The following is a 21,969-nucleotide window of genomic DNA, read 5'->3' on the forward strand; positions in this document are numbered from 1 at the left end:
GGCACACTTCCGCCAGTTGTACCCCTCACGGATGTTGGTGTTACACACAGCAGGATTTCTGATTATCTTTCAAATCTGAGATTAAAAGCTCCCCTCCCCCCATGGAGTACTGTTCTTCCAATTCTTCTTTCCCCACTTATAAAACACCATGTCAGCAGAATTATATTTCATGGTATGGAAAGATAAACATGAAGTCCTAAATAAAAAATAAATACACAGAATGAATTTCTTTTTCACACAAAATACGGTTCCTTTGGTGATTTTTTTTTTCCTTAATTCTAGTGGCCAATTAATGACCTGGCATTAATGGTACTGGCAGACCATCACCTGTGGAAACGAAACGAGAGACCAGTAAGAAGCACGCCCAGCAGTTTGAGGCTTGGGGATGAGGGCTGCCTGGGCAAGCACACAAGGCCTGGCCTTCCAGGGGCACCAATTTGGTAGAATGAAGCACAAGAACTCACAGTGTGCCAGGGCCTCTGGGTCAGGAGTTGGGACAAGCAGCACTGGACTCTATGTTGAAATGTGGCATCTCAGAGGTGGTAGAAAAGGTGACGGAGCCTGCAGGTCTGAGCCTGATGAAGCTTCTGATCAAATCTGTTTTATCTTTTGAAGACAAACAGCATAAGCAAAACAAAAATAAAAGGCTAGACATGTCTAAAATCAAATGAGCAGGCAGTCAAGGTTGTTTTATTATTTTATTATTAGCTGGAAAGACTTCAATATGCAAGTGTATTTCTTCCAAGAAGTGCCCCAATGTGATCTCAAGAGTCCACGTTAACTTCTTTTCTGGAAACTTCCTTTTCTCAGTTGTTGTATTCCTGAAGAGCCTGGGCCATGAAGAGTTTGCCTAAATTTTGGGCAGTGAACTCCTTGATGTTCTGGCAGTAAGTGTTAATCTGGCCTGTGCATTTGGGAAAGTGAGAAAGAGAGTCACAATGTTCCATAAATTATAATGACCTAAAACACTAGTCAAGCAAGAAAATCAGAATGCAGGATCATCAGAGTTTTGTTTTGTTTTGTTCTGAATCAAGAGTTTATAAGAATCAATTCCATTTGTCCATATCCTTATAATGAAGAATGTAAGTTCTTTTGAAAATAGGCTATCTTCCACTCCTGGTTGCACGGAGAATGAAGAAAAACAGCAGTTAAGTACATATTAGCTATCAATCAAAAGGTACTGACTATGTTGTTCAGACGCACGTTGTACTAAGACAAGTGAGAAAACAGCACTGGCTCTCCTTAGCCAGGCACAAAAGAGATTCAGATACCAAATCACAAAACTGCAAACTAAATGGACCTACCTGACCCAGATATGAACAAGTACAGTAGTTTTCAGTCTGTGCTCTGGAAATACTAAGGGTTTCTTCCTCTTCTAACCCAAGATAGAGCAGAAGCAGAGAGTCCATGTGAAGAAAGAAATACATCACTGCTCTTTAAGTCTTAGAATTAATGATCTAATCTAATGCAACATTTGTGCAATGTGTTTTGAAAATATAATAAATACAACTCTGCTTGAATTGGACCTTAAGTAAGGAAAACGTGTCCCAGTTTCCCAAATTTAACTTATATGTATTCTAGAAAATCTTAAGGAATTTGGAATTTCCCCCCACACTGAAAATGTACCAACAGAATTAATAAATTGTGGAAGATCATCTTTTGAGTAGGATTTTTACTCAAATACATCTCTCACAGGCAACTAGCTGATCAAATCAAACAGTATTTAACAGCATTTACACAGAAATCAGGTTATCATGGCTAAATAAGAGCACAATCAAGTCCTAGCAAAGGACACAAGACTCCACCAACCACTGAAAGGCAGTGTTAAATGGTAAGTACATCCACACAAAGTACATCCAGAATTGCATTCATGTTGCTACAATAGCAGTCAAAGTTAAGGGAAATCCTTTTCAATTCAAACACCCACAAACAGACATGGGCTCAGTGCTGGACTGGAACATGAAAAGTAAGCAGCTCGAGTTAAATGATCTTCTGCATTATGAGAAGGTAAACATTTTTTTCTTGGTTTCTATGAAAGATGACTCAAATAAAACCTTTCCACTTTAGAAAGTTTATAATGCCATCTCAAAAAATGCTTAAACAAGGAGTGAAGTGCAGAAAGAAACTTAGAAATAACAAAGACTGACATGTTCATAAGTTTCAGAGAGTATATGTGCTAGATTCAAATTCATCATTCAACCATTTTAAATACACTAGCTTTTATGATGTATTTTTCTGTTTATAGATCTTTCCTCGTCTCCTGCTTCCTAAGGAAGAGAGAAGAGTAGCCACGTTTTGCACCAGCTGACAGTACCTGCAATGAGCAAAGAATCCATCCTGGCTGGCGGCTGGGGTGGCTTGAAGAGCTTGGACAGATCCTCCTCAGGCAGTGGGGGCTCCCCTCGACTCTGGCGCTGCATGTTCTCCTGCTGGCGACGCTGCTGATACTAAAATTCAGAGGAGAAATTATTTGGTTATTTGTCCCTACCTGAGGAGAAAAAGAGACCCATTGTCAATTACGCGATCAGCAAAACTCCATTGCTCTGAATTCAAACTTCAGTTTTAAAAATGGTAACCCATGGTAACTCCTGCTTCTAAGAGGCTAATCAACATGGCAATAAAGAAAATGCCTTTGTTGGAAACTCAAGTGTCGCTCTGAGAGTCTATAATGATACGCAAAAGGCAAACTGGTTATGTAGGAAACTGGGGGCTTAAAAGATAAAGAAGTTCATAATTGGTGAGTGAAGGGGAGTGATTTTACCATTTATGACAATAGGGTAAATGACGGCGTTACAAGTAACATTTATCTTAACTGTAGTAAGTAAAGGAATCAACTATCACATTGGGGAATTTTTTCAACTTTACCCCTACTGACCAAAACAACAATAATGCTAATGATGTTAATACTGTAACATCATCACTGCTATTATTACAGTAGTAAGCACTTCTACTGATCAGCTGTGCTTTAAGCCCTATAGCTAAGAATGAATATTAGCTTAGATAACACTTCAGAAACTTTCCAAACGAAGATTCCTGTGATTCTCTGAAGAGAAGGTGAAGATACATCTAAAGGTATGGCTTAACTACAAACTCACAGAGCAAATTATAATCAAGAGGTAACACTTGTGGGTTGTTTACAACAGCAGAGGGAAAATATCCCACACGTAGCCCTTAAAATGTCAGGTAATGAGAAACCAAGGTGGGCCAGTAAAAAGTTTAGGTCGTTGGATTCTTAAAAAGGGGGAGTACCTTCCTTTGCAAAGATTTCTATACTCATTAGGGGATTTGAGAGAAGTCAGACAAATCTAAAAAGGGTTATGAATGGTGGTGGTGGTACAAATAAGCATCAAGTACAAAGTTTTAAGACATATTAGAATTGTAAAAAATATCTGTAAGACTGGTTTCCAGAATCAACGGTCTCACAATTTGATATTCCAGGCTGCAACCTTCACCTACAGGAAGCAGCAGCAGGAGGACAGAATCATGCTAGGTCTTTTCTGCTGTCGTCATCCCCTGCTACCCTTTATAAGTGTTTCACCATCGCCATTTTTACTGCCCATCATCTTTTCTTTTAAAAGGTATATACTTTATAGATTTCTATGTGTTTTTAAAATTCTAAGTACAATAGAAACAAAGTACTTAAATTTCACTATATATGAACAACTGATGTTAAAAAAAAGTTTGAGTGTAATATTCTCAGAACCCCTTAGTTATACTTGTGCTGAGAATTATACAGTTAACAACACCTAGTTTCAAGTGCATTTTAATAAAAACACCGTAGTCACATACAAACACTTTCACAGATGAACATTCTGGAATCAACTTATCTATGAATCAAGTGCTATAAGAACTCCTCAGAACAATACAGTCCTAAAAACAATATTCCAGGAACTGTGAGAATCATGTGGCCTTCAAGCAACACTAATAAAGAAAAGGCTAAATGGCCATAGCAGTGTGTATGTGCATGTGAGAATATTCAGGTAGTTCTAGGGTTTTTATCTGTATTATACTATCTATTTCACAGCGGTTGGTCTATTATTTCCTATCAAAATTGCTTGCTCTTAATCACAATTGCTCAGTTTTTCAAATGAACTGAAGATTGCTAACTATGCTGCAATGAGCCACTACCAAACCAATTATAGTTAGTAAAGAAATGAGCTGTGACACTCCAGAATCTCTTCTGCCTCTGATTTTCTCAATAAATGTATCTCTTATTTGCATAACACTGTCATCACAATCTGAGCTTAATACCAGCATTATTTAAGACAGGTATTTTAAAGTACAACTTAGAAATAATATGTGAGGAACATACTATATAAAGAATAACCCTTTTAAATATGATATAGTTAGCAGCTAATAGTCAATGCGTTATCAAATATAATTTCAATAGTTTTGAATATAACTCTTAAAGCACCATACTTAGGAATGAATTCCATGTCTGTTGAATTTTTCCATAACACCAACCTGATGTTTCTGCTGCTGCTGTTTACTCGTGTTCCTCATGTATGTGTTATATTTAACTATATCTTGGCTCATTTCATCCACTCTGTCCATCAGCAACTGTAGATTCTTCCCCAAATGATTGCTGAAATGTAAAGTAAATATACTGGCATGTCATACTTTAAAGTTATAGCTCTGCCACTGCTCTAAACACTTCTGAGATATTAAACTGCGCTGCTATTTGCTAAAAGAATGAGAGCACACATACACATAACAAGGGTCCAGGAAAGAATGTGAATCAGCTTGTTATTAAACTTTTCATATTGAACTCACACTGTAACCACCAGAGCACCTGAAATAGCTCAGTTTCTTACTGTCAGAGCATACATGTATCAGAGTAGAAGCTGTTAAACATATCTAGCAGGATATCTATAATGTTTATTTCCTGAACAACCAAGTTTAACCTAAGCTCAGCACTCCTGCACCTTTTCCCTTAGCACCACCCCCTTCCCAACTGTGTTCCAGAGCATTTAAATCAGGACGCATGGAAAGGAAGAACCATCCAAACACACTAAGACTTCTGGTACATGATTTCTCTACCCAGCAGGTTCTAAAAGAACAGCATTTATTCTGTAAAGCTACATGAGGAAAGAAAGAGGGCTCCTTTCCCCCTGCCCTCCCTAGAATGTGTAGTACAGTCACTCACACTTCTTTTCCTCTCCAGAAATTTCTACTGCAGCTAATTTACCAAAATAATCTTAGAAAATGATGCTCATGATTTGTAAAATGACCACCATATTCATTTATTTCTGCCTGTAACTAACTCCTACCATGGTAAAGCCTACTACTGCATACACGTACTCTAAAAATAACTAGTTAACAAATAGTATTCACTCATTCATTTCAAACAAGTATTTACTAAGCATCTATTATGTTCCGACTTCAGTGTTAGCAAACAGAGACAATGATGAATGAAACATTCACGGTCTCTATCTTCACTGAGCCTACAAATGATTAGGTGTGGGGAAGCGGGGAAGGGAAGGTAGAGACACTTTGGATACTATGGTTGCACTATCCCTTTGAGGAGATGACAGGCTGAAAGCAAACGATCAGGAGGAATCAGCCAAACAAAAGTCTTCCTGGAGAAGACAGCATCAGTGCTGAATGCCTGTGATGCACAAGAACGAGGCCAACAAAAAGAGGAGGTCTCAGCCGTGGCTGGAACACAGAGGTCAGACAAGCCCACACGGGAAGTCATCAGCTGCACCACAAAACACTAATGACAGTTAAAGTGAATGAGACCCCTCAACACCAATTAAATGATGCCCTTGAGTTGTTCATGTTTGTGATATATTTTGCCTTAAATCTTAAAATGACCACTCTGGCTGCTATGCAGAGAACAGACTGGAGGGTACAAACCAGGAGATTAAAGAGTCTATTGTGGTGTGTTGACAAAGATGTAGAGAAACTGGAACACCCATAGACTGTGGTGGGAAGGTAAAGTGGTACAGCTGCTATGGGAAACAGTTTGGTGGTTCCTCAAAGAGTTAAAAGTTACCATATGACCCAGCAATTCCACTCATAGGTATATTTATTCAAGAGAACTAAAAACATAGGCTCACACAGAAGACTGTGCATGTACGTTAATAGTTGTATTATTGGGGCGCCTGGGTGGCTCAGTCGGTTGGGCGGCCGACTTCGGCTCAGGTCACGATCTCGCGGTCCGTGAGTTCGAGCCCCGCGTCCGGCTCTGGGCTGATGGCTCGGAGCCTGGAGCCTGCTTCCAATTCTGTGTCTCCCTCTCTCTCTGCCCCTCCCCCGTTCATGCTCTGTCTCTCTCTGTCTCAAAAATAAATAAAACGTTAAAAAAAAAATTTAAAAAAAAAAAAAAATAGTTGTATTATTCATAAAAGCCAAAAGGTGGGAAAAAAACCAAATGTCTATCAAAACATGAATGGATAAGTTGTGGTATGTCCATACAATGGAATACTATTGAGCCATAAAATGAATGAAGTCCAGATACATGCATAAACCTTAAAAACAATATACCTTGTAAAAGAACCTAGATACAAAAGGCCTCTCGCTATATGGTTCCATTTACATGAAATGTACAGAATAAAGAAATCCATAGAGACAGAAAATAATGAGTGGCTGCCAGAGCATGGGAAAAGGAGGGGTGACATGACTGCTTAATGGATACTATTTGGGGTGATGAAAATGATTTGGAATTAGTAGTAAATGTTTGTACAACATGGCGAATATAGCAAAAGCCACGATATATTGAATTCTTTTTACCAAGTTTTGGCTCTTTCCTAAATGAAAGAACACAGAACTGGTGTGTGTGTGTGTGTGTGTGTGTGTGTGTGTGTGTGTAAATAAATTTACCTTCTAATCCCAGGTCTGGAACTACCTACATAACCTTAGCCCAGTTGACCTAATGACGCTTTTTCAAAACATTCAAATGTTTCGCTTTTTTGCAAAAGTGTTTTTATCAAATTAAATTTTATTTCATATTTATCTTAGCCCATTTTAATTTCGTGAATCATTTTTAACTTTAAAATATTTCTTATTCTTTGGAAACAAGATAAGTATTTGTTTCTGTTTTTTTCTAATTACTTAACAGCTTGATTCTAAGTCACCTCTAATTAAATGTCTAGGCCAATGGTCAAGGTGAGTAATTAATTCATTTTTTCCTCCGAGTACTTAGTCCACATCCACTGATTATACAGTCACACTGTGTTCCAAATACAGTCAAGATTAAAATTTAACGATACTCTGTCATCTAAATGTACTCTTTCAATACACACTATTGAGTACATACATATTTTGCCAGTCACCCTGTCAGATGCTGTGTATTGAACTGTAAAAGACATTGTTGCTCTCCACCCATCCTAGTGAGAAGACAGGAATGTAAACAGATAAACACAACACAGGGATGTAACAGAAGCATACAAGATAGTCTGGCAGGAGGAGATGAGACTTTCCAGATAATGTGACAACTGAATTTTGAATTTTTGAAGAGGAGTTGGAGACAAGGAAGGCAGGAAGGGACATTGAAGATACTGGGCACAGGCAACATGTTCAGACACTCTGGCATGAAAAGCATGATGCCTTTGAAGAACTGCACTGAGGGCAAGATTGGGAAAAGAGAGCAGTGAAACTAAGAGGCAGACAAGGGTCACAGCACAGTCTTGGAAGCAAGGACTGTACGTTTGGATTCTATTCTAAGGCCAATGGGGAACCAGCCAGAAAGTTAAGCAAAGGAGTAATACGAGAGTACAATTTGCATTTAGCAAGATTACTACAATGAAAGAGGAATAGGAAGTTTTGCAGGAAGTTAAGAGACTGCGAAAATAATCAGGAATAGAAATAATGAGGCCCTGGCCTAAGGTAGCAAAAGACGCAGAAATAAAATGAAATCACCCCAGGAGTGCACAAAGGGGAAGACAGACCCTGAAGAACACTGAAATTTAGGGATGAGCAAAGAGGGCTCACTGTGGAGAATGAGAAGTAACCTAGAACAGTTGTAGTTTCAGAGGCTCCAAAGAAAGTATTTCAGGAAGGGGACATCAACATACAAAATAGTTAAGTGTCCACAATCTCCAGTAATACAGTGATGAAGTCCTCTGTGATTTCAGTGAGAGCTCTGACAACAAAGAACAGATGGAACACTAAGTATGACTATAAAAACAAGTGAGTATGAAGCAACAGGTGAAAGGAAATGGATAATAGTGGTATGATGTCAAAAAGCATTCTTTTTGTAATTCTGTTTCTTAAGATAATGGAGACTTAGGGGTGCCTGGGTGGCTCAGTCAGTTAAGCGTCCAACTTCGGCTCAGGTCATGATCTCACAGTTTGTGGGTTCCAGCCCGGAGTCGGGCTCTGTGCTGACAGCTCAGAGACTAGAGCCTGCTTCAGATTCTGTGTCTCCCTCTCTGTCTGTCCCTGCCCCGCTCATACTCTGTCTTTCAAAAATGAATAAATGTTAAAAAAAAAAAATTTTTTTTAATTAAAAAAAAAAAAAGATGATGGAGACTTAAACAAGTTTAAATGTCCTTTTTAGGAGATGTATGTTCAAATATTTAGAGGTTAAAAGTCATGCCAGCAATTCTTTATTTAAAAAAAATTTTTTAATGTTTATTTTTTTTTGAGAGAGAGTGTAAGCAGGGGAGGGGCAGAGAGAGAGAGAGAGGGAGACACAGAATCTGAAGCAGACTCCAGGCTCTGAGCTGTGAGCACAGAGCCTGATGTGGGGCTCAAACCCACAAGCTGTGAGATCATGGCCTGAGCCAAAGTCCGACGCTCAGCTGACTGAGCCACCCAGGTGCCCTGCCAGCAATTCTTCCCAAATGGTTCAGGAAAACAAAAAAAACAAAAAACAAACAACAAGCCATGCATTTATGTACATAGATAAAAAGAGAGCAGGTGCAAATGTGGGAGGATATACCACTGGTAAATCCAGGTGAAAAGTTTATGTGTGTTCATCAGATTTAACTCTTTCCATTTTTCTGAGGACTTGAACATTGTCAATTTTTTTTTATGGGAAAAACAAGTCAATAAATAAATAAATAACAGAAAACAACACACAGAGCAACTGAAGAATGGAGTCAGATCCCCAGAAGGCAGGAGGGACAGGGATGGGACAGCCCTCAGGAAGAGGGCACTGACCCTTCCATTTTCACCAATGAAAGAACTGAGGCCCAAAGAGCTAGAACAAATACAAGAAATGCTACAATCAACTATGCAAATAGTTGTTTAAAAAAAAAAAAAAAAAGTCTGGGGTGCCTGGGTGGCTCAGTCGGTTAAGTGTCCAACTTCAGCCAGGTCACAATCTCGCGGTCCGTGAGTTCGAGCCCCGTGTCGGGCTCTGGGCTGATGGCTCGGAGCCTGGAGCCTGTTTCCGATTCTGTGTCTCCCTCTCTCTCTGCCCCTCCCCCGTTCATGCTCTGTCTCTCTCTGTCCCAAAAATAAATAAACGTTGAAAAAAAAAATTAAAAAAAAAAAAAAAGTCATTTATACGCTAAGTGCAAAAGGAATTCAGAGAAGAGAAAAGATCACCACAAACCCTATTAACTGGGTGATGGCGGGAAGGGTAATGACACTGGAGAAAACCATAAGGGAGAGTTATTGCCATATGAAGAGAGATCTATTATTTGTTCCCACACCTTAAATCTTGAAGAATGACTACACTGATTCGAGCAATTCTACTGGAATAGACTCGCCCTCTCTACCCCAAAAGGTCTTTAATATAAAGCACTAATGTTACGTATTGTTAAGTATATGTAATTCGTGAAAGAACACAAGCACGGATCTGTGGCCTCTAAACATTTCATATCATTTATATCACTACAATGTTCTTCAGAAATATATCCAATAAGAAATACTCAAAAGTCTGCACAACAGGTCTTGAAGGGCAAAAGGAATTAAAATAATATCTAACTATTTCACAGATAACATTCACAGGAAATCAGGTCCATTACCAAGAGCAACTGTACAGGGATTTCTTCAGTACCAGTTCAACTAGAATACTGAACCAGGGAGGTATTATTAGGAAATTCAATAATATAGCCTTTTCTTTTATTGTCAAGGTAAACAAAGAACTGAAAACAGCTCACTTAAACAGATGTGAACCAACACATGCAGAGATATGCTGTAGTCTGCTCTGGCTGTAGTATCAATTTATCTTTATCCTTAATGTATAATGCCCACCTTCGTTTACTTTTTTAAAGAGGAAATAACATAATTACTTTTTCAAGTGTGAAAAGCTGAAGGCTTGTGTAACACATTTTTAAAAATTAATGAAGGCTGTTATGAGGCAGCCATTACCAGAACTTCCATCCAATAAAATTAAAATTAAAAATTAGAATTGTTTTAAATGAAAGGAAATGCAGTATGCTTTATTCACAGCCTAGAACCAATTATCAGGTAAACCAAAGAAGTGGTATCCACATATGGGTTGTGAAAAGCAAGACCACGCAAAATGTTTGAGGAGCTGCTAGAGCATGATTTCTGATGTGGTTTCTTAGAAAAAATTTCATGGCGACTGACCTGATTATCATCAGCATGCTATTAATGTTAGAAATTAAAATCTGAGGGGCGCCTGGGTGGCTCAGTCGGTTAAGCGTCCGACTTCAGCTCAGGTCATGATCTCGTGGTTCATGATTTCGAACCCCGCATCAGGCTCTGTGCTAATAGCTAGGAGCCTGGAGCCTGCTTTGGATTCTGAGTCTCCTTCTCTGTCTGCCCCTCCCCTGCTCATGCTCTGTCTCTCTCTGTCTCAAAAATAAAGACATTAAAAAAAAAAAAAAAGAAATTAAAATTTGAGATGTACAAAGGTTATAGTTCAGTCTGTTAAAACAGTATTATCAGTTTGGGTGAATATAACCGTCCATTAGTACAGGTACTGCTCAGGGTTGCTTCATTTTCTTCCCTTCCAACAGGAACACAAATTTACCTTTTAAATAATTTCACATTTAAAGAAAAGGACCTCTCTTTCTATTTCACATAAAATATAGAAGATAAAACTATAATAAAATATTTGTCTAGAACTTAGTTGCTATGGCAAACTGGGAGCATTTTCTTGGCTATTATAAATGCTGTTCTGGATAAACAGGCATTACAGACCAACTCACTGGTAATGTTAAAGCACAAAAAGGCTATATTTGTTTTGTATGCTCAATAAGCTTGAGAAAGGGTGAAGGCATAAATTATATGAGCAAACGCTTTCACATAATAAATTTAAAATTATTGTGTAACTACATATATACTTAATGTATCAAATTGTAACCTTGCATGCTAAAGAATGTTCTTGGCGCAATGCTTTAAATACAGGTGTGCTGAATGTGTTTGTAAAAGTAATAAAGAAAAGTATGACCTTCTAAGAGAGACAAATTAAAGGACTATTATGAATATATGTTTGCAGTCCACAGTAACTCTTTAGTGCCAAATTAGCCTTGTAAGCTGGTTGTACACTCCGTTTACCATGCAGTTTCCATCTCCTTCCTCTGTACAGGCTTTCTAGTGGCCTCTATGATGGATTCATCCAATAGAAGTGGCCGTTCAACCACAGTCCTATCCATTCCAGGGCATGGAGAATACTGGGCTCTCTGGTCCTCCCGGGTTTATGCCACTCATCTTATAACAAAGAAGTACAAGGTCTGTATGTTCTTTTGCGCAAGCTTCTACTGAGGGTTATAGAAATATGACAAATAACTGAGCTTCGGTTCCAAACTGTGTGCTTAAGAAAACACACTTCGTGGTCATTCAACAAATACATACTGATTGAGTACCAACTCAGCCTATTTAATTTCTACAGGTCTGCTGCTAGCACCCTCCCACCACAAAACAATCACCAACATCAAGCTTAAAGGGCACTTAAGAGGAGCTACATAGATGATTCCGCTTATATTTCTGTTAAGAGCAATAAATGATAGGAAAAGAAACATTAATTCCATAAAGGAAATAATGTGTTTGGAACACCTCAGTGAGTACTTTACCAACACAATAAATACCTAGCAACTAGATAGCTAAAGGAGTCACAATGGAGGAGATGATGTCACCACTGTCTAGGACAGCAAAAGCCAGGGTCATGTTTGGAAAATTCTTAGTTGAAAATCCACACTGGAAATTCACTACTAATACAGTCTGTATCTGAACAAGGGCAAGTGCCACCAGTAAAACAAATAAGCATTTTTGTTTTCCTCCTGAGTATTATTAAATATCCAGACATAATACCATAAGCCTCTAAGGACAGTGTACAATAAATAAAGCTAAGCCCCAGAAGAAACAAACAGACAAACAAACTCCTCTCCCAGGGGCATTTACCATATCAAAGTAAAAATGATACAGCAAAGGCATCAAAGCATTCTTATAATAGGAATTATTAGTATTCAAACACTTTCATTTGATCAGTTTGGCCTTTTTCCTGGGATCTTAGCAGGGCTGGATAAATACTACATGTTGTTATGTCTTAATTTTTTTCTTGATTCATGGATTAAATTCTGAGTGAATCTTCTGCAGAAAGTGATAAAAAGGGACTTTTCATGAGACAGGGCCACTTACCTGCTAGCAAGACTGAGCAATTCATGTTTATCTGCTACAGCTGACTTCTTCTCAAGCTCCCACATTAGGACGTTGATCAGATGTGAATTTTTAATTACAATCGGCACTTCTTCAAACATGTGCTCAAAGGTGATATTTCCCTTTTTCAATCTGTGAAGCATGTTAAAAATACTTTAATCTGGTGGTCAGAAGTAAGTGTTAAATTGACTATTTCATACATTTTCCCTAATTACAGGCCCTCTCCAGGATCTCTGTTTCATTAGCACTCTTTTAAAAAAGGAGAGAAACGAGTTTCACAGAGTCCAGCATAAGTCGAATGATTTGAATAACACTGAAAACGATCCAAGTTTGAGTTATAAAGCTCAGAAAACAAGATTCATGGCAAAATAAACTATTTTTTCTCCATAATCAAGTATCTTCAAAATTTCATTGATACTAAAATGTAAATGCCATGGGAAGTAAAGCTATATAATCTATATCTAAAACATTTCCCTAGAAAAGGGAAATACTCTAGTTGCTGGAAAGTTCATTTTAAAAGCCTACTGAACAACTAAATTCACCACTAGCAGAACACTCACAGGATATCCCATATACAATGGTTCAGAACACAGCAAAAATGCCATTTTTCATAATTTAGTTATAACCACCACTCCCAGGAATTGTTTATGAGTTAGCTTTTAACATTTTTTGCCTTAATTTCTTTAGAAGCTATTAGGAAACCAGCAAAAAAAAAACTACCTGTGCTAAATGAAGTTAAAGCTACTAACTTTAATAAGAAATAAAAATTCCCATATTTAATAGGAAATGAAAGAATTCTGAATTTTTTTAATTTTAATGTAAATATTCCAATGCCATTATGTAAGATCATAAAACAGCTGTACTAATTAATTCTGTTCATACCATCAACCATAAAATTTCCAAAAACCCACATTCCTTATGGATACCTTAAACTGTTTGTATCTTCCCCACCCCCAACCCCCAGCCCCCAGCCCCACAAAACAGGAGTTCACAAAGTAAGACCTACATCTCACAGTCCTCCTGACACAGAGCTCATACTCTGACAGCCGCCGGTCACTCATCTAACCTCCCTTTATTAATCATTTATTTCCTCAAATCCAGTAGCTAATTAATTCCCACTCCAAATGAATTCACTCATAGTGAGAACAGACAAGACATTCCACACAGAACAGTTTAAACATGGAAAGGGAGAGATCAAGTGGCACTCGGCCATGCAAAAGACGTCTACCGTCCACACGGCAGAAGCATTACCACGCCACCACCACCATGGATTCAATAAAGTGGCAAACTAAAACCTTAAAAGAAAAAACAGCCAATGCTTTACCATATGCCTCACAGGCCCCCAAACACTTACGCTTCAGGAGAAAAATCCTTCTCTTTACAAACTTCCATCAGTTTAGGAGTCAGTCGGTATGCTTTCAGCGAGAGGGACCCTTGGGCAGTTTTTATGGGATCTCAAATAAGGAAAAGAGAAAGAAATTTACTAGAAATTTTGTTACTACCAGTGCTTGAATGACACTGGTTCTAGGCACATTGTCACTTATCATACAATCTTTGCAAAATGAAGATCAAAATAAATGATCAGAACGCATCATGAAGCAGATTGGAACCAGCAAATAGTTAAGTGAAAATGTAGGAACCCTATCGTCCTACTTGTAATTGGGGGGGGAGAGGAACTTCCTCCCTGAAGTAAAAATAAAGGATTCAAAACGAAGCGATTCTCATATCTATTCCTCAGCTTCAACAAGTATTCTTGATGAAAAGTTGAACTTTTCAAGAATACTTGAACAAGTATTCTTGATGAAAACATCTCATATGTTCTATACCTTACATTCATCCCGTACGACAAGAAAAATACTAATGAATATTAAATATGAAAATACACTGCATGCACTTGTGCAGTTCGGTTGACTAATTTAAATGAATAACCCTGCAAACGAAATGTATCCATTCTAAGAATCACTGCCCAAGTTTAGTAAAACAGATTCTAAAAACAAAACAACAAAAAAGTGCTATCACAAAAGTGTCTTTTTAGTTTCAGAGAAACTAATTTTGTCGAAAACTAGCTGCTTAAATACTCCCTGAGTAAGGGAGCTTAGCACTTGCTGCATGATAACGGCTCCGGCACGCCAATATTCGCCTAAAACCTGTGTTAACATTCATGTTGTCTGAAACTTAACACAGTGAAACTTTTAGCAATAGGTGATAAAATGAAAACCAAAATAGATTGAAACAAGTGGAAAATTCATCAAGGTCTGATGATGCAATGTTTCCAGCCAATATAAGTACACTTTAACAACTTGTTCTTTACTGTAATCCAATTGTTAACATACTGAAACAATTTTGGGGCAGCTCATAAGATTGATCGTATTCATTAGTATTTTTTCTGACAGATACTCAGGACGTTACATTTACTTCTCAGCTGGAAACTATATGCAAGTCTGCCAGATATGGCAAACTGTGAGTGTTTGGGGAGGGGGAAGGCTATAAAGCTGTTAAATTGCCTACAGTTCTGATACAGCACAGAACATCTGGTCTGGAGAGCTTGAGGAAACACCATTAAATAGGCCGAAAAGAAAAAAATCTTTGTGCTAAGAAACAGTCCAGGTTTTGTACGCTGCTGTCAGAGGTATAAAAAAAAACTTGGCACACTGTGTTAGGATTGGTCAGTCACGTACAGAGCCAGACACTCTAGCAATTGGGGTTTGTTAGACATCTGGTCGAGTTCCACCAGCCCCTTCAAATGAGGGAGGGGAGACGGAGGAATAAAAATGAAGCAGCTACTCCAGCATTCCAAAATGTACACATCAGGGCTCTGATAGCAAGAAAAATAAACAGAGAGAAGGAAACCCTGTCTAGACTTAGCTGCTGCTGAGGCTGCTGCAGAAACAGGGTTGGTATTTACTTGAGAAGGCCTGCCAGGCTGCTCTTAGAGGCAAAAAGACAGAAAGCAAAAATAGTAGTAATAACATTAAGGGAAGAAAAGAATAATAAAGGAAACTCCTACTAACCGTAAATGAGAACGACAGATTCCTCAATGGCATGCTGGTAACTGAACTGAGAATCCAGGAGTGCTCGGGTGACGAACGAGCCATAGTATGTGGACTGATACCAGCCCACGTGGAGATGATCGATGTTGACATGGCGAAGGCTGCGCATCATTTCCATCTGATATTGGACTAGACGATATAGAGAGGAGAGGGTAAAAGAAAATCTATTTAATGACGCCACAAATATTAAAAACAAGCCTTTTTGGAAATGAGTTGTTACACAACAACTTATAAGCTACAGGGAACAGGTTTCCAGATTTAAAATTCATTCAGTTCACATATAAAGAAAATGAATTTAAGCTTCAAATCATTTCAAATCCCCGAAGCTTTCTTTTTTTCATTGATGAAATAACATGTTGTAGAAAAGTTACTAAAAACACAATAATAATGCCTTGTTCTAAAAATGAAATTATTTGTTAAATGTGGTTTCCACTCCCTTCTCAAAACTCTTAAAAATAGTCAATGTTTAAGAAAACAATTTGTGTATTTGCTATACTGGTTGGTTTTAAGAAATTTCATTTGAATTAGTAAGTGAGAATAGTTATCAATGTCTTCTTCAACACAGATTTTAGAACTGAGAAGTTAAGATCATCAGGAAAATGAATGGGGAAACAATTAACTACCACATTATTTAAATATGAACAGAATACAAGCTGTAGCTGATTTAAAATATAAGAATTCATTTTTGCCTTCATTTGGTGCCCCCTACTGCATATGCTAAATTTTAAAAAGAACTCTTTTCTTGTGTGTTCTTTTGTGTTAACTAATAGATACTAATTTTTCATTAGAGTTATAAGTTAATCACCATGTGTAGAATGAAAAGGTTGAAAGACTTTTACTCCCTTCAAATTAATAACTATAATGTGCATTATTAACTTAAAGCAGTATTATTAGAAAAATAGGTGCAAACTGAGAATATGATAAATAAAAGATTAAAACCTTTAAAAGCAATATAGCCCAAAAATGAGTAGCAAATAGGTAATACAGGAGAAAATTTTATAGTCAACCTACCATCCAGGCTATTTCTATTATAATGAATGCACAACTATGTGGAATAAATATATTTGCTTAACTCAGAATCTAATCATTTCATTTTTAAAACTCTTAATCAGGTTTTAGCAAATGTAAAGTTATATGTTTGTCATTTCCTTGGTTATAGCACTATGGTTTTATAAAGCAAACAGGATTCAGGATCATAAAATACAAAAGAACCTTCCTCAGATGGGCACAATCTTACTTTTCAACATTTGTTACTAGGCAAAGAAATTACAAATCTGCTTAATTTCAAGGAAAGTTCTATTTCTCATGATAAAATACGGCTGTCAACTTGTAATTATTCAAGAATTATATGTTTTTTAGTTGTTCTTTTTACATACAATATGATGGCCTCAAGAAGAAGTATGAGATAAATATGACAATCTTGTATCAATTTATCTTTTATCTTAAATTTTTGTATCTCTGGCACATAACAGACTTCCTTCCCAGCTAGTTTAACAGATTCATATCAAACACATAAATATGGCATAGAATCACTGCTATGGTCTCTCTCTGCTTTAAAATTCCCTCTTTTAAATTAAAATCACTAACTTGGCAAATGAGATTTAATCACAGTTAAAAGTTCTAATATCACAAACAAAACAGGAGCCAGACTAAATTTACCATTCATTTTAAAGGGACAAGGAGAAGATGGGGAGAGAGTAACAAGCAATTGACAATTGTCAACACATGACTGGATAGGATGATTTATTTAAGTCAGTACTTCCAAAATATCGGTCAATGTACAATTTAGCTATAATATAAGGAGAAATTAGATTCAATTGGCAACAGTAGAAAAAAAGAAAAGACTTGGAATCTTGAGATCTAGGTTCTCATACCAGTGCTTCGATTTTTCCCATGGGGAGTCCTGCCATCCAGGTAATGACATTTTTCTGACGCTTAACTTTCCCATCTCCAGAAAGATCTAAGAGCTCATCACAGTGAAAATGTTGTGACTCCACATTGTTCACTGAATATGTTAATTATAAGTAATAATTTTTCTATAGACTAAAGCATAGCCTCCAGCATGCACTAATACTTAAAAATGAATTTCTCTGAAAAGCAGTCTGTAATCTTACTAAGTCTCTCCCCAAATAGCCTGAATACAATAGCTTTTATAATAGTATTTTCAGGATGCAGGAGGTAAAACAAAACAAAAAAACAAAACAAAAAAAAAACCTCTATGAACAGTAGCAAGCCTCCAAATTCTTTCTTCATCCAGAATCTTACCTACTTTAAGCCCCTTGGACAAAAATGAAAATAAGTGTTCCTTTTAGCTAGGAAGAGACTCAGGAATAGGCGGCTTGTAGCCCTACAGAGTTAACACTGCTCCAATGTATTTAATTCTGAGAACTGAAAAGTGGAGAGACAGCTTCCATGCTGGTAGAACTTGGGGCAGGGGGAGAGAGAGCTGGTGGGTGAGGAGACCACTTCCACTTAGCCATTCTATAGCTTAGAAAATCATGACACACAAGATTTTGCAAAGCTCTAATAAAAACTCATTTTTTTTACAAGTATTTATTTATTTTGAGACTGAGAAAGAGTGCACGCATTGAAGGGGCAGAAAGGGAGAGAGAATCACAAGCTGACTTTGCACCATCAGCGTGGATCCCAATGAGGGGCTCAAACTCACAAACCCTGACATCGTGACCTGGACCAAAATCAAGAGTTGTATACTTAATCAACTGAGCCACCCAGGCGCCCCTAATAAAAACGTATTTTTAAAGTCATAAGCGTTTCCACATGACCTAAATATGGCAAATAAATATTAAAATGTAAGGGGTATGAACAAGACAGGTAAGTTGATAAAACTGCTGTTCAAAATCTACAAGGCACCGGAATTTCACTATTATACAAAAAATATATTCTGGGCCTATTCTGTGTGAAATTTCTGGATAGTCTCTATTTTGGTTTGGACTTACTACCCCAACTTTAAAAATGAAAAACCACAACTTAAAGAATGTCCTCCTGGAGGCGTCACACCCAGAAAGAAAGATCTAAAAGGACTGCGAGGGATCCGTGAAAAGATGAGCACAGGGGTGGTGCTGGGGCTTCCAAGTAAAGCTGGGTACACTGAGGCCCAGTCCTCACCAGGACTACTCACATGAGCCTGCAGTACACAAAGAGGTACATTGGATTCAATAGAAAGAATGTTTAAGTGACATTTTTCTATTATATACAAGCTGAGGAACAAGAAAAAACTCACAGCCAGCCAAGTGAATTGCTTTCTCTGCAGACTTTTAGACCTGTGTCCTCCCTCTAATGTTGACACAGACGCGTGACTCTTATCTCCCTTCACCCACGCAGCGTTTCCTTTCCTCTTCCTCCCACCCACATTTTCAAAAAGCACAAAACCAAACCCTGCAGAAGTACCCTGGTAAACTTAAGTAGGGATAAGAAATGCAAGCAGACCGTCCTTTAAATGGTCTCAAAACCATGCTCCTGGCAGCTACCACCACTCAACTGATCTGAGCTGCCACACCAGCTCACACCTTTCACCCCTCTGGACTACGGAAGACACGAGGAAAAAAATCGTGAAAAGGTGACGTGCGAGGGAATTCTACACAGGAAATAAAGAATGGTCCCGGCAGATGCTAACCTTCCAGGTGAATGCCATCGTTGCTTTTGTGGCTATGCTAGTTTCTCTAGGGAGTCATAACAAGTGGGTGCTTAAGGCACACGCAAGAGACCCAATGTAGCTACAACACAAAGGTAACAGGGAAGGGGAGGAAGCTCATGCTTTCGGGAAGTGGCTGTGATGATGCCTTGTTCCAGCCCACAGACTCTGGGTGAGTGGGAGGTAGAAGGATGTCTGCCTTCTTGTGCCCAGCTGGACTCACTTTACTGGGCTGGAGTTTTAACAGGAAAGCATACAAGATGTGCCCAGGCAGAGATAAAGTTCACTCCTATTTAAGGAGTGCCTCACACCTCAGAACAAAGAGAATCACAACAAAAGAAACAAAAGAAAAAAAAGAGAAGGAAAAGAAAAAAAATAAGGCTCCTTGATACCACAAACTCCTTACTGCAGAGTTAATGCAGGTCAATGAAATAAGAAACCAGCATTTAAAGGCATCTTTGTAGAATTGGTCCAGGGTTAGGCACGCTCTCACTTTTGTTCTAAAATTCTCTTATTTAACAGAAAGAAGCCCAAGTAGCAATTTGATCCAATGATACTCACTTCTGAGTTAATATAACCAAATATTCCTCGGGTAGTTCCCAAAGATGAATAGAAAGAGGAAAACTGTTTTGGGGGGGGGGGGACTATTTTTAAATCACGGTAATATCCAACAGAAAGCTCAGAATTGTATAGTGAAAAGTTTAAGAAAGAACTTTTTAAGCATTCTTAGCTTAAAAAGCAAACACTTTACAGAATGAGGAGATACAGAGCACAGCAAATGAATTTCAAAAACAAACTGATAGCTACCATTAAGCCAACTCCCATTACTAATACAAAAGCTATACGTAAAATGCAGTTGAGGTAGTGCTACAAAATTTGGAAGGATTATCAAAATGAGCTGAAGTTTTATAGTCTCTTCAATCTTTACAATTGTCTTAATTGGTTAAGCCTCTCCCAAGCAAAGGAGAGCCTGGTTTACAATACTGAATAACTGTTCAAAGTCTGGCACCAGGATATTCATATTCACTTTTTCCAGATATCCTCTTTGCAAAACAGTCAATTTTAAATTGCCTAGAGCTAAAACTATCTTAACTGAGGCAGGCTGCCCAATAACTATTCCTTTCAAAAATCCACCACATTTGTTAGGCTTTCTCTTGTTTTTATCTCCAAGTTTGAAAACACTGAAAATAATATGTTGTTTTATATTTAAATGCTATATCTGGAGTTATGCCGGCAAACAACAAACAAGCTTGAGATATGAGTTCTCCTGAAGATCACTGAGAAGGACAATGAATGGATTAGAAGCTTTTTAGTTCAGTAGAATAAGTAGCCAGCATTCTTTCCCCTTCAATTCCTTACCCTTGTCTTTAAAATCATCTTTTTTATTTTATTATTTGAAGTGAACCCTATTAAAAGATAACTTCTCGGTGAAAAACAAGAACAAAGAACTACCACAGTTGGCTTGTTGGGATGACTGAAAGCAGAAAGTTAAATCTGTAGGTAGCATAGTTTAATGTCTGTCAGATTAAGGGGAAAAAAAGTGTTTTATAGATGTCTTATTAACTTTGAAAAGACAAAATAACCTAATTTAAACTTTAGAAATTAAAGACAACTTAATGGACGTACTGTCTCATTTAGTGACTTAATACTATATCGAATGAATCCAAATTATTTTAAAATATATTGTCATAGAATTATATTAAAAATATCCATATATATAGGCTGGAGGGTAAGGGCAGAGCTAAACCCCAGGAGAGAAACTAGCACTTAGTGAGCACTTATTATGTCAGACTTCCCACTAAGTGGTCCACATATGTTCTCTGACCATATTCCTCACAGGAACTCTAATGAGCTAATCACCATTACTGAAATCCTCTTAGAAAAACTATAAAGTGGCAGGACTCAATCTGACTTCAGACTCTGTGACTCCAAAGCCCAGGCAACCACCCACTTACAGAATTTCATCTCTTCTTATTCATAAAGTGTAAATTATTTCTGAGCCAATAAAGCACAACACACAAAACACAACAGAAATACTCAATTTCTAGGTTTCAAGAAAACACAGTTCATACATGTCTGACCACTAAATCAACCAATAATTTAGCAATACCAGTAAGATGTTAAGTGATAAAACTACCTTCAAAGGTTTTTAAATGTCAAAGCCTGTAGTTATCACAAATACGTAATCAAACTCCTAAAAACACTGCATTCTATGTCACTATTTGAAACTTATGCCAATGCTACTTTGTAACTAAGAGGTGGCTTGGATCAAAGATGACTCACACAGCACAAGTAGGGGGACACAGACCAGATGCAGCACATGCTCTTGGCAGCAAAGAAAACTACTAAGCTCAATCAAGAGATACAAATGGCTTTAAAGCAAGCAAGCAAACAAAAGCCCACAACTCTGTACAGCAGAGCTCAATGATTTCAACAAACATGACAGGGAAGTGGAACACATCAAAACTTCCTATCTGTTTTAGCATGAGGGCTAACCTAAGTAGGACTTTTAAGAAAATAATTATAAGCCTCTTTCCCAGCAGCACCATGGGACACCAGTAAGCACCGACAAGCTATGAACTCTGAAGGTATTTACCTCAGTATTTAATAAGACCAACTACTCTGTGCTTTCCTCTGCATATCAGACTTTCTGCCAAGCTGCACATACGTTGCAGGAAGTGTTCGAAGCCAGTAGCAGATGCAGATTTAAGCAAACAGAATGTGCATTTGAAAAAAGACTTAAATAAG

The 21,969-nt window shown here is 37.7% G+C and overlaps 1 protein-coding gene across 1 annotated transcript in view; it reads right to left on the reverse strand.

Annotated features, from left to right (window-relative positions):
* Window positions 1–684: 684 nt before the first annotated feature.
* The window catches only part of EIF3H (eukaryotic translation initiation factor 3 subunit H), a 92,969-nt gene continuing 71,684 nt past the window's right edge, over window positions 685–21,969 (reverse strand). The window contains exons 3-8 of the mRNA XM_047842511.1: window positions 15,531–15,698; window positions 13,874–13,973; window positions 12,502–12,651; window positions 4,465–4,585; window positions 2,315–2,447; window positions 685–904 (exon numbers count right to left, since the gene is read on the reverse strand). Coding sequence (XP_047698467.1) covers window positions 807–904; window positions 2,315–2,447; window positions 4,465–4,585; window positions 12,502–12,651; window positions 13,874–13,973; window positions 15,531–15,698 — 770 coding nt within the window. The 3' untranslated portion in view covers window positions 685–806. The remainder of the gene's footprint in view (window positions 905–2,314; window positions 2,448–4,464; window positions 4,586–12,501; window positions 12,652–13,873; window positions 13,974–15,530; window positions 15,699–21,969) is intronic.

Source organism: Prionailurus viverrinus, chromosome F2 (assembly GCF_022837055.1).
Source record: "Prionailurus viverrinus isolate Anna chromosome F2, UM_Priviv_1.0, whole genome shotgun sequence".
In the NCBI taxonomy this organism is placed as follows: domain Eukaryota; kingdom Metazoa; phylum Chordata; class Mammalia; order Carnivora; family Felidae; genus Prionailurus; species Prionailurus viverrinus.